This window comes from Euleptes europaea, chromosome 1 (genome assembly GCF_029931775.1).
Source record: "Euleptes europaea isolate rEulEur1 chromosome 1, rEulEur1.hap1, whole genome shotgun sequence".
In the NCBI taxonomy this organism is placed as follows: Eukaryota; Metazoa; Chordata; class Lepidosauria; order Squamata; family Sphaerodactylidae; genus Euleptes; species Euleptes europaea.
The window spans coordinates 131564355-131578149 of NC_079312.1; the positions used below are offsets into that span (position 1 = coordinate 131564355).

At 43.8% G+C, this 13795-nt stretch overlaps 1 protein-coding gene across 3 annotated transcripts in view; it reads right to left on the minus strand.

Moving 5' to 3' along the window:
* Window positions 1-13795, minus strand: part of SPAG9 (sperm associated antigen 9) — a 92891-nt gene that overhangs the window by 44809 nt on the left and 34287 nt on the right. For all 3 annotated transcript variants that reach the window (XM_056865684.1, XM_056865676.1, XM_056865693.1), the window contains 2 exons: window positions 11169-11322; window positions 1227-1431 (listed from right to left, as the gene is read on the minus strand). In XM_056865684.1, the coding sequence (XP_056721662.1) occupies window positions 1227-1431; window positions 11169-11322 (359 nt within the window). The remainder of the gene's footprint in view (window positions 1-1226; window positions 1432-11168; window positions 11323-13795) is intronic.

A 13795-nucleotide genomic window follows, 5' to 3' on the forward strand; every position in this document is an offset into this window, starting at 1 on the left:
GGATCAACCCACCTGCCACAAGTTAATTTCATATACTGATTGGTTTTGGTATAAGGCATCTTGCCAAAGAGCAAAATGATACCCTGAATTACCTTAGTATATTCTTCTAGGCCTTTCCCATGCTCAGAAGAATTTTACAGTGCAATCCTAAGGGGGGAGGAGATACGGTGGGCCCAGGGACAGTGCAGCTGCTCCGCCTCCTGAGCAGCTTGCAGGCCAGGCGCGCAAGCCAAAACTGTAAATTTCCAAAAACCTTGTGAAGCTGCTCCATTCAGTTTCACAAGGCTACACCTGCCTTTTTGCAGGTGCAAGTTTGCGCCTGCAAATGGGGGCATTCCCAGGGCAAAAGGGCTCAGGGAACTGACTCAAGTCAATCCCACCCCCAGGAACGCCCCCTTTGGCAGCAGTGCAAGCCCTTGTGCCACAGAAACACTGCTGCGGTGGCTGTGCTGGCACCCATGCATGGCACTGCCACGTGGCTCCCCAGCACGGCATAAGTGACCCTGCGCCGGCATAAGGTGCCCATTTAGCTGGCACAGAAGTCACACTGGCTCCTAACACCATTCGGCCCCCTTTTCAGGATTGCTCTGCCCAAGTTATAATGGCCATTTCCTGTGCTACAAAAATCCTATACAGAGTTCGCTTTCACACAGAATCGTTGCAATGTGTGAAGTGGTTGGCCCTCAGACAATAAACTGGAAGTTTCCATCGACATTCCTCAGGCAATTAAAAAAAACACCAACAATACTACGATACCACATGTATTATACATAGAAATATGTTTCATGGAAGCTAATTGAGCATCCATGTAGATTATTAACTATCTATGATGTGTGTATCATAAATCAAAGTGCTGGCCCTTCAGAGAGCAGCAGTCCACCAGCACATGGATTTTTACATATACATTTAATCTAACATACACCGGATGAAGAAGCCCTAGCCAGTTTTGTTTTTGCAGCGTATGTAATGTTTTGTATATTAATTAATTTATTTATTAAACTTATACCCTGCCCTCCCCAGCACTGCCGGGCTCAGGGCAGCTTCCAACAAAATGACTAGTGTTTCCTGTGTCACAACCGCACAGCATTTAAGTAGCCCTAAATATTAGCATAGCTAATCTTCTAAAACTTACATCTATCAATCTTATTTCTTAACACTTAATAAAGTTGGATTTTAAAATTTCTCAAAATATTAACTATAGCCACACAGCCATTTCAGGAACTTACCGATGGACACATTTCTTGTCTCTTGAGCTACTTGCACTTCAATGTGTTTACCTATTTCCGTTTTCTTGTTCCCTGTATCCGAGTTCTTCACAAGTCCTTCGCTGTCTTCATTCAGGGGAGTTTCAGCAGATCCAAGCGCATCTGAAGCAGCAGTCGATATTGGTGTAGTAGATTTTGAACCTGGTTGGCTATCAGAAAGTTCATCCTAAAGGACAGAGAATTTTGCAAGAATTACAGAATTTTATACATCATTTTATAATGACATTCCTGGATGGATACTGAAGCCAGTTCATATGTTGCCTTTCCTTTCCAAAAAATGCCTATTATTACTAGAGCAGATGGGAGAAGTAATCCTACATGTTAGTCACCCTCCTTGACCAAAGGAGACTCTCCTGTTCATAGGAGAGGAGCTGAGAGGTTGTACAAGTTACTCCTGAGGTAACACTACTCATATAAATAAAGCCAGTGTGGTGTCATGGACAGCGTTTGACTGACCCAGTAGATCCAAGTCCAAATCCTCACTCATGGCTAAACTAAACTAAAACCAAGGTGTTTTTTTAAATAGCAGGGGTGTATTGGACTGATACAGATCAGACCTGTGGCATGAAGGATTTTAAAAAGTTTTCTCCCTCCCTCCCACCCACACGCACACATGCACACACATATACCCAGTTGTCCCAACATGAAACAACTCTACAGAGTTACTATTTGCCCCCCTGAGGAAACACACAGGTACTGAAACCTGTACACGCGCCCCAAGAGAGAAAATAGCAGCTGAATGGGTCCTTTCAGGTTGATAAAATATTACTGGGGATGGGGGGAAATCCCCCCTCCCTCATGCTACAGGCTCAATCTGAATGGGCACTACATGTACCTGTAATTTCAAGGAGTAAACAAACTGCTGGGTGGTCCAAGCTTCATGTCTGGTTGGCACTTGGCCACGAAGCGCACTCGGCAACTGTGAGCCAGTTGTTTTTAATGTAACCTACCTCTGAGCTGCAGGGCAGGGCAAACGGAAGAAGACAGAACCATGTATGATGCCCTGCGCTCTTCAGAGGAAGGGAGGGATTAAAATGTACTATTTATACTATGTTTACATGTGTCACTCTTGCAAGCATCAATAAAAATGGGTCAACCAGGAAAGCAACTGGCTTTCAGACAATCTAAAGTTAAATGATGACATCCTACAAGGGATCCCTCCCTCACTCTGAATAAACTTACATCTCCCCCTTACTCTAAATAACACTGTCTTCGGAAGGCCCCATTCTCCATTGCCACAGAGCACACCACCTTCATGAACTAGCCTCTCCTCTTTCTCTCGCACATTTGCTTACATTGTCAATGCCATTGTTACGGCATGATGGCAACAAGGAACTAGGAAGTTACGGAAAAGCAAGCTGCCCAGCACAAAAACGCTTTGTTGTAGAGTTCACAAAGCAGGCAAAGATATGTAAGAAATCCTATCGAAGTTTTTCTTCCATGAATAAGCCCTTATGCTGTCACTTTTCTGTAGCAGGTTAACTATACAACTTTTTGTAATCGTATCTGGGAACAGATGGAATAAATTTACAAATTATTTTAGGCACAGCCACCCTGTGTTTTCTTTTCAACACAAGCTGCTTCCCCCCCTCCCTGCATAATCATCTATTTATGCTATAAGGAGAACACACAAAGGACTAAAACATACTGGCCTGGCAATAATGGACCAAACGTTATGAGAAGCTGCCAACACTGAAAGCCACACTAGAAGCAACAGGAGCAGCCATGATTATTTATGTATATATTTGCCCAGTTCACATCTAAAAAACAGAGTTATGAAAAGTACGTGTGGATAAGAGTAGCTGACACCACCCCCGCCACTTGCCCGTGCTCAGTTTCTTGAAGCACCATTCTCACTCCAGCTCATTTCTGCTAGGACAGCTGGAACAGAAAAAAATGCCTGCAGCTGATGAAGCATGGCTGAGATAAGGCAAGAGATGGGAGAAGGGTCCAGAGGGTCTCCCTCCCATGCACATTTTATGGCCTCAAAAAACCAAACAAACCACCCTCTGCTTTGGACATTAACAGGGCAGATACACAAAGAACAAATGTGACATGGATCCCATTGTGTCTACTGTGACAGCAGTCAAAAGTGGAGACCCAGAAAGAAATCTGATCTGATCACCTTTCACCAATGAAATTTCAACCTAGAAGAAACCTCACAGCTGAATTTGATAGCAATATGATCAAACTACTGAAGGCTAAACAAAAAATAATGCAGCTCTACACTTAAAACCACACTTTAAAGTAAATCCCACTGAAATAAATGAGACTATTTACTTCGGGCAAGCTAACATTTCTGAATTTATCCATGCATTTGCATATGTGAGCATATTTTGGTGGGAAGATGAACATGAACCACATGCAGGGTGACCAGGTAGCGTTATGCTCAATGCAAGTTTAACCCTGGCTGTACCAACCTATTTGTGTGGATGTGGCTGCACTTTCCCCAGTAGCTCCAATCATAGGAATCACCATGATCAACAAAATAAACCATTCACACCACACACTACCAAATGACATACAAATTCCAGTATCTATAGCCTGGAAGTTTTTTTCAAAGGAAAAGCATTTCATGAGATGGTGAGGCAGAGTGGAAAAGCAGGAAAGAGCCAACCTCTGGTTTTCTGCTCCCCACTGCCTTCTCTGGAAAGCAGCTGCTCCTCCTCTTCTCTGGAAAGCAGCTACCGGCACGCACATCTGCATGTAATGGGTAGCATGTATTGCATGCAGCTGTATTCTACTTCTAAATGGAACTGTTCAAGGTAATTGACTAGACTCATGTCCTTATTTTAAACATTTCCATTTTGGTCATCTCAGAAACTGAACTGATTATATGAGTATAAAATCAAGCAAACCAGAGAGTGCTCAGGGGAAATGAAGCATCAGGTATCAAAAATAACTGAATTCCCAATGTTTCAGCATGGACTTATTTTGCTACCTCCCAGGAAAAAAGGAACTAAATGTATACTATGAAGAAAATACAGCTGATTTTGTAAGAGGGTTGCAGTGTAAGAGGCTCCAGAATGTTTACTGACTGATATGTTCAGCTCTTTTGGGGGCAGGGGGGATGGGAATGGACCAAGCCCAAGAACTAGATAAAACTCACTTTAATTTTACTGCATGCACAAATTTCTTGCAATGTTATTATATTCTCTTGAGAAATGGTCAGAATGGGATTATATTGCTGGAATGGAACTGGTCAGACATAACATCCATTTTATAAACATAGCATTATATAGCTCAATGTCAAACTTCACATTTTTCAGAACACTTGCTAAGCATATGCATAATAATGCAACACACACAAGTAGTATTACAAATAGACCCAGTTATACTAGCCAATGGCTACAAAGTCATATTTTCAAGGCAACATCATAAGGTGCAATATAAAAATCCTCTCAAGACAATTCAACCCCACACACAAATACCCGAAACATTTTGTTAAAGCAAATTCAGTTCAGAAAAAAATCCTTGAAGGAGACGGACAGAGCAATCCTGAAGAGGGGGGGAAGCTCTTAGGAGTCGGAATTACCCATGCTGTGGCGTAAGTACCACTAGTGCTAGCTAAACTGGCACTTATGCCACAAAAGGGACACTTATACCATCTCTGGGGAGCAGCATGGCAGTGCGAGGCACTGATGCAGGCTCGCCAGCAGTGTTTTCCCAGTGTCAAGTTCGCGCCGGCGTCAAGAGGGGTGTTCCATGGGGCAGGGGCTGACTTTAGTCAGCTCCCAAACCCTTTTCGCCCCAGGAACATCCCCTTCAGCCAGCAGGAACTTGGCAGTTGTAGCCCCATGAAACTCTATCGAAGAGTTTCTCTATGGAAGAATTTCACCGGGTTTTTTAAAAATTACATTTTTTACCTGTATTTTTGGCCTGACCCAACTACCCTTCCACTCAGGATTGTGCTATAAGGGCAAGCCACAAGTGATAACACCAGACCCATATTTTCAACTGCAGGTCTAGGTCACTGTGTGACGTGTCAGGAGAGGGGTACAATTTAAAATTCAAAAAGGGTTCGGGCAGGAGTTGCTGCATCTTCCCCCGGATCCCAAGTAGATTTATCCCACTACTGTAGTCCATCCTCCCAAGGTAGATTTCCTGTGTAGAGGAATAGCTGCACAATATGGGGGAACGTGGAGTGAGGAAAGGAGAGGAGGGAAAATTGTTCCTCCTTCCTCTTCTGCAAGTGCAGCTCAGTCAAAGACAAGGAGTAATATCACCCCTCTTCACTCCAGCATCCCTTGACCACAGGAATGGTTGTTCCTACTGTCTCTTCTGACAGCTGAAAATGAGAAGAATGCCAGAGAACTCAATATTCTTTCCATGAATGGATTTACTATGTGCATGTGGAGCCAGGAGCCCAAACGCAGCAAGAATCTAGAGGCAGCAGCCCTCAAATTCTCACCGTGTTCAGGTTCCCCCTGAACACCCCCTCAGACACGGGGGTGTTCCTTTTGGCTTCTCATGCAACATGCTTGCCAGCTCGGGCCTCAGCGGAAGCCCAAGCTGACAAGACAGGTGGGTGTTCCTTTCATCGCTGTCTGCCTGCTCCAGCGGGCAGGCAGCAGCAAAAAAAAAACGCCCCCTGCGCCTTGCTATCTGTGCTGATTTTTTCCGGTATGTTTCATGTTTCATTAACCCTGAATATTTTTTTTAATCCGAGTTTCCTGGATTTTTCAAACATTTTCAGGTTTATACGGGGGAGGGGGGGAATCAGTGCACAGCCCTAGTTTAACTATATGGCTTCTACCGGATCACCCTTCTCCATATGTTTATTAACAATTCTCTCAAAGAAGTCCAAAAGACTGGTAAGGTACTACTTCCTTTTGCAGAAGCTGTGCCAATTTTCCCTGAGCAGGCAGCTTCTCCCCCATGCTTAATAATCTAGTTTCCATAAACATTTCTGCTAATTAACCCAGTACAAAAGTTAGGCTAACTGGCCCGTAATTTCCTGGATCTCCTCTGAACCCCTTTTATTAAAAATGTTACATTTGCTACTCTATAGTCTACTAAGGAAGCCAATTTTAGCAATAAATTACACATACGGATTAGAAGTCTAACCATTTCACATTTCAGTTCTTTAAGGACCCTCGGGTGTGTGCCACCAGAACCCAAAGACTGTTCATTTTTAATTTGCCTTTTAGTCCTTTAACTTGATCTATCATCACTTCTATTTGAGTCAGTCTTTCAAACACCCTTCTCAAGAGCAACAGGTCCACCATAGGTCTCTGCCCCACACTTTCCACAGTGAAAACAGACTGAAAGAGTTCAATTGATTTCTGTCATTCACCAATCTTCCTTTCACTCCTTTGTCATCCAGTGACTCACTTTCATTGCTTGTTTCCTGCTTTTGACATGTCAAGAAATGCTTACTGATCATCTTTAGCAATCTATTCCTCAAATTCTACTTTTGCTTGCCCTATTGTTAACTTATATTTGCTTTGCCAGATCCTGTGCTCCATTCTGTCACCTCATTTGGGTAAACCTTTCACTTATTAAAGCAAGCCTTCTTGTCTTTTATGGCTTTCCTGACTTTATCATTAACTATGCTGGCATCCTTTTAGACTTGGTGGTACCTTTCCTAACCAGAGGTATGCACTCCATCTGGGCTTCAATTACTATGATTTTAAATAATGTCCAAACTTCCTGGAGATATCTTACTCTCTTGGTTCTGTCTTTCAGCTTCCTCTTAACTTGTCCCTGCATTTTTGCAAAGCCCCCTTTTGAAATCAAATGTGACTGACTGGTACTTCTGAGTAACTCTCATTAACACATAAGCTGAACTTAATAGCAATGCACTCACCATTTGCAACTGGTGCAACAACATCTATACATCATACTACATGCTGAGCTCTGCTCAGAACCACGTCCAGGGTCACCATTCCCTGCAACTGGATCTGTGACCAATTGTGAAAATGCATAATCATTTATGGCGTCCAGAAACCTTGTTTCTATGGCATGATTTCAGCATACATTTACCCAATCAATGTGAGGGCAGCTGTAATCACCCATTATTACATTTTTAGGGCAATCTATTGTAATTCATTGACCTGCCTTCACAGAATGCCTCAGGAAAGCATTTCTGGAAGAGGTTTTAAGCTGCCCAATTTAGTTCAACTGCAGCTCTCACATGCTCATTTCTCCTTTTTTTGCCATCCAGTCACAGCTGACTTACAGCGACCCCGTAGGGTCAGTGCACTGTAGCAGTTAAAAGCGGTGGACTCTAATCTGGAGAACCAAGTTTGATTCCCCACTCCTCCACATGAGCGGTGACTCTAATCTGGTGAACCAGGTTGGTTTCCCCACTCTTACACATGCAGCCTGCTGAGTGACCTTGGGCTAGTCAGTTCCTTCCAAACCCTCTCAGTCCCACCTACCTTACAAGGTGTCTGTTGTTGGGAGAGGAAGGGAAGCCGGAGTCTCCTTAAATGCAGAGAAAATCAGGGTATGAAAAACCAACTCTTCTTCTTTTCAAGGCAAGAGATGTTTGGAGGTGGTTTGCCATTGCCTGCCTCCGCCTACTCCACAAAAAATCTCAGCAATGCAGCTGAGCATCTCTTTTCTATTTCATCTCTTCATTACTAAGATTCACAAAGCAAGGAAACTACAGCCCAGAGCTCACCCATGCAGAGGAAGCTCACCCATGCAGGAGAATAAAAACTTGGCTTTGTGCAAACATTTCTCAGCTTCTGTATTCCAACTGCATTCATGAAAGAATGCAGAACACAGACCACTGACTTTAGCAAACAAAAAGCTTCCAACAAACAGCCTAACTGCCAAGAAAAAAGGACCAAGGAAACCTCAGCAGTTAGTTTGAACAGTTGAACAAAGAAAAGGACTAACCCAGTTGCATAATTAAAGTTCTACTGATTAGAAATATTTCATTTCTGGTTTTGCATCTCACATAAGCGATTTTTCTGGCTAAAGATTAGTTAATAAATTCCCAAAGACAGTGTGTACACTAATGATGTCATCCTATGATTTTAATTTCTGAACATCATTATTGACCCCTATGTGATCAGGAATGGGTGCTGGGGAGCCATGCAGCAGTGTTTCTCGGGCGCAAGGGCTCTTGCCGACACCAAAGGGGGCGTTCCTGAGGGAGAGGCTGACTTGAGTCAGCTCCCTAAGTCCTTTCGCCCTGGGAACACCCCCTTTTGCTGGCATGAAGTTGCGCCTGAAAAAATGGTGGCGCAGCCCCAAGAAACTGAATGGAGCAGTTTCACAGGGTTTTGAGAAAATTACATTTTCGGCTTGTTGCGCGGGGGGGGGCGCTTTAAACAGATCTGCGCCTTCCAGCTGGAAGGCGCAGATCTGTTTAAAGAGCCCCCCGCGCGCCTTCATGGAAGCCCCGTGAAGGCCCGCGGGGGGGGGCTCTTTAAAGACCCCTGCCCCCTTCCCGACTCTCGGTTTGAAGTGGTGGGCGCCGCCTGGGCAGGCGGCGCCCAGCACTTCAAAGACCTGGCCGAATTTTCCCCCGAACTCCGGATCTTGCACCGAATTTCGCGGATCCGAAGCAGGGGAGTTCGGACTTCGGCACGTCCCGAATTAAAAAGGGCCAAATTTTGCTGAAGCCGAACTTTACCGAATTTTTTTTTCAACAGCCCTACCGGGCACCCCCTTAGGATTGTGCTGTTAGAGTTGTGTCACAGGAAACAGAAGAACATTGGGGGATATCTTCAATACACTGGTAGTTTTTTGTTTTTTAAGTTTACTTCACAGTATTTTTCATCCCAGGCATTTCAGTATTCAGCTACACAGTGCCCCAGACAGAGCACAAAAGATGTTGCTTCATCTGATGCTCCCAATTCATGCTATCCAAACAAAGATGTAGCAGACTTTGAATGATCACCTATTTTTGGTTTGGTTTGTGGAGTATTTTCTTTACAAACAGTTTTTGCTGTCAAATCACAGGCGATTTATGGTAATCTCATAGGGCAGTGATGGCGAACCTTTTAGAGACCGAGTGCCCAAACTGCAACCAAAAACCCACTTATTTATCGCCGAGTGCCAATGCGGCAATTTAACCTGAATACCACCCCCAGAGGGGGCCCAGAGGGAGAGGCTAGGGTTGCCAAGTTCCTCTTCGCCATGAGTGGGAGGTTTTTGGGGTGGCGCCTGAGCAGGGTGGGGTTTGGGGAAGGACTTCAGTGCCATAGAGTCCAATTGCCAAAGTAGCAATTTTTTCCAGGGGAACTGATCTCTATTGGTTGGAGATCACCTGTAATAGCAGATCTCCAGCTAGTACCTGGAGATTGGCAACTAGTTCCTTAGTGTTTTCTCTCTACATATCAAGACAAATGGAAAGGTGTTTGGAGGATAGCTTGTGGGCACTTCAAAGGTGGAATAGGACTGCACGCCCCTCCGCCCGTACAGACCCAGAGGGCGCCAGAGAAGCCGCTGGAGGGAAAGAAGGAAGGAAGGAAAGAAGGGAAGGGAGGGGGAAAGGGAAGGAAGGGAGGGAGAGAAAGAAAGAAAAAGAGAGAGAAAGGGAGAAAGAAATGGAGCAAGGGAGAGAAAGGACAGAGGGAGACAGAAAAAGGCCATTTATGCATGGGAGGCTTTGCCTTGGATTTGCCACTCGGTGGGGCGCGGCGACAGGCTTGTGAGAGGCGAGCAGGGTGGGGCAGAGGGCGCCTCCTTCGTACCCACTAACCAGCCATGCCCCTCCGCCCGCACAGGCCCAGAGGGCGCCGGAGAAGCCGCCAACCATGCCGAGTGTGGGCGCTCGGCTTCTGTTCCCCGCTCTCCCATTCGCCTGGCTGGCCGCGCATGCTCCAGCGGCGGCAATGGCGGCAGCTTCTGTGGGAGAGTCCGGGGGCCACCGCCAATGACGTCGGAGGTTCCCCACCCCTGGGCTACAGCCTCCCCCATCCGTGGCGGGGCAGAGCCGGAAAGGCCAGCGGCTTGGAGGAACCGCGCGTGCCGGCAGAAAGGGCTACGCGTGCCGGAAGGGGCACATGTGCCATAGGTTCGCCAACACGGTCATAGGGTTTTCATGGCAACAGACTTTCAGAGATGGTTTGCCATTGCCTGTTTCTGAATAGCAACTGTAGCTATATAGTTGCTATATACTCCAAACTATATAGTTGCTGCCATGATTCCAGTTTTGAACTGCCTAAAATTTAACACTAAAAGAACTAGGTGGGTATGTACAACTTGGGGGGGGGGGAAGGAGAGTATCTTAAATGTCTCTATACATGTTATCGCCTTGATATCAGATCTATCTGAAAAATATTTCATGGAAGGCACAACACAATTTACACTCCCTCTGAAGAAGAGTTGGTTTTGATACACTGCTTTTATCTACCGAAAGGAGTCTCAAAGCAGCTTACAATCACCTTCCCTTCCCCCCTTACAACAAGCACCTTGAGAGGTAGATGAGGCTGAGAAAGTTTGTTTATTTGTTTGTTTTATACCTGCCCTAGGACTAACCCAAGGTCACCCAACAGGCTGCATGTGGAGGAGTTTCTCCAGATTAGAGTCCGCCACTCTTAACCACTACACTACGCTGACTCTCTTACAGGAAGGAAACTTCAGATACACATATATTATATACAATAATTTTCTTTACAGGAAAATATTAGTCAATTAATAAAGACAAGAGATGCACAAATAAAAAGCTGTACATGTCTAGAAAACTAACAAAGAAATAGCGTTCCCAGAAATCAAGATATGTGCTTCCCACAATACCCAGTGCCACCTCAGACCCATTCATCAAGACACAGAACACACAAAAACTCACCTTCAACTTACCTGGAAAGATTCACATTTAGAAGAGTAAGAACTAAGGATAGACATTGGGAATGTAGGTATCAGCGACAAACAATGTTACCATAAGAAATATTTCTAAAAACTGTTCATAACTGGAAAATGCCCCCTAAACCACTAGCTCACCTTTAGGCTGGTGTGAGAACGCGGCTGACTTAGTTCATGGAACTTCCAATTGTCTGACCCAGGAGCTTCCACTGCTCCTCTCTGAGTGTCAGGTGTAAGAAGTGCATCTCCTGGAGGTAGTGGAAAGAGGCCCAGTGATATAGGACGCTCCTTTCTGCTGGAGAAAAAAATTATTTGCATCAGTTTCTTACACTGCATCTGCTTTTAAATCATGGAAGTAGCAAGAGCGCACAAACATTTAAAAATGTTTTTCATATAAAAAAGTGCTTTTTTATATGATTTACTTTAAAACCAGAGATGTTAGATGGAAAATTTTTACAGTATTTTTCTGCAGAAAAATTTCCACTTCTAAAGATTCATTTTTTTCAAAACGTTAACAACGATTAATTTATGCCATTGCCAATTAGGCAAGCTTGGCCATTTCAGAGTGGTAGTTAACATTTAGGCACTTATCCCTTTGAAATTGTGGGAGAGTACATGTATGTTTCATTGATATGTAAACCAGGAGGGGGGTGAATGGGGACAATTACATATAATAATCCAAAATTTAAAAATTAAATTATGAGTTCACCGGACTTTGCAGGTTAAATCAAAACCAAAGCTAAAATTAATGCGTCTCCTCTCACATGATGGGACAGCGTAATCACCAACCTGATATGGAACTAAGTAGTAGTATAAGTGATGTTATGGAGAGTGAAAGGGAAATTCAGGTGCCCCAGTGACCTTCATGGAACAAAGTTTAATCCTGTTGAAATAGATGAGTAGGTAACTACGTCCATAGCACATATCATACATAGTTCACTGGGTGTGCTAAAATTACTGTGTTAACAGTTTTTTCGTTTTGTCTTCAAGTTGAATAATGCAAGGTAATACAATCTATATGTGGCTCTTCCCTTCCCTTTTCTCACATAATTTCCATATAAAGCTTTGAATACAACATCGGTTACACATTATTTTTTCCCTAATTAAATATTTTAATTCAATTTTTGTTGCTACTAAGACATAAAATTAATATGGGGTACTTTTAAAGCTTTGTTCAATAAACAAATAAAAATAAAAATACTAAATAAGATTATACAATTTTCCAATTCCTGTTTTTCCAGAAAACCTACATCACTGGTTTAAACTGATCAAGCTTACTCCTTTTGAAGTTTATAACTGTTTGCATTATGACAATGTCCACTGTCAGCTTCAAACTTTACTAAGTGAAGTGGTGGGGTCCTGGCCACTATTTCTGATCAAGGGATCAATCCTAAAACCAAAAAGATTTCTAATATGCAAGTGTTGAAGCACCACCCCTGCTTCCTCTTTTATACAGCGGTGGAGTGTATAAACAGAAATATGAGAAGGCAAACAGAAATATGTGAATGGGTTCTTTTTTTTAGGCTGTTGATGGGCTACAAATGATTTAAACCATGAGTGTCAAAACATAAGGCCCGGGGGGCGCATTCAACCCCTTGAGGGCTCTAATCTGGCCCGTGAGCCACCCAAGGCAGCCACACCCACAGTCCCGGTCTGGGCTGGACAGCCCACTAAGGGCCTACAAGCTGAGACAGCCACTTCCCCCAGTCCCGAGGTGTCAATTACCAAAGACTGTTAAATAAAAGAAAATACTGTAAGAGTGTTATTGTTTTAAGTAAAAAAATAAAGTAAAAAATAACATCACTAATTGACTTTGCCTATGTCTTCTATAAAGTTTTAATCTCCGGTACCCGGCTTTAAATACTCATGGCCTGGCCCAACCAATTGATATTTATGTCATATCTGGCCCTCAAAACAAATGAGTTGACAACCCTGATTTAAACTGTATGGAATAAATAGGCAGGCTATTAAAGGTTTCTTGACTAGTAACATATATGAGATTGCACTGGACCCAATGCATTAGGGTCAGCGGCCTCACATCCTAGGTCAGTTCTGCACACACTGCTCTTGCTTTGCACCCCCTCCCCAATTGCCCTATATTTAATTTTGCTTTCTCACAATATAGTGTTGCATCCATCAACTTTCTGGGCTTTCCCCAGCTCCACTGTGGTTTTCCGCAAACCTGGTTTGGATTTTGGAAAATAGATTTCCACACCTCCCTGTCCATATCTGGCATCATTACCCCTCCCCCTCCACCAACAAGATATTTTTACAGTACTTTAACAGAGATATCCCAACTAGCAATAATTTTGCGATGGCGAAGTGTCCACCGGTGTCAAGGGGGATGGCAGGTGGGAGAGGAAAGCACTAAGTAAAACTCCATGTGTAATCACTGCTGTTGCTGTGAACATCAGGCATTCAGAGCATCAATCATATCGGAACAGGGAATCATCACCATACAGAAACAACCCTAGTTCACCATGTAATGACAATGAGTGGAGGTACCCTTGCCATCAAGGAATATGTTTGAAAACACACATACATAATGGAGAAGACTTAGCACAGCCTCCACAAAGGAGAGGGGGAAGACACTTGAAATCACAAGATAAAGAAAGTGAAATCATGTAGATCAAGCAAAGTATAGGCTGGGGGATGTAAAGCCATTAAAAATGATGCTGGAGGCCTCACCCCAGGTAAGTACTCATGGCAGGATAATCGTGAACCAGACAACCGTTGCCACAACAGTAGTGTTTGGGGGCAAAAGT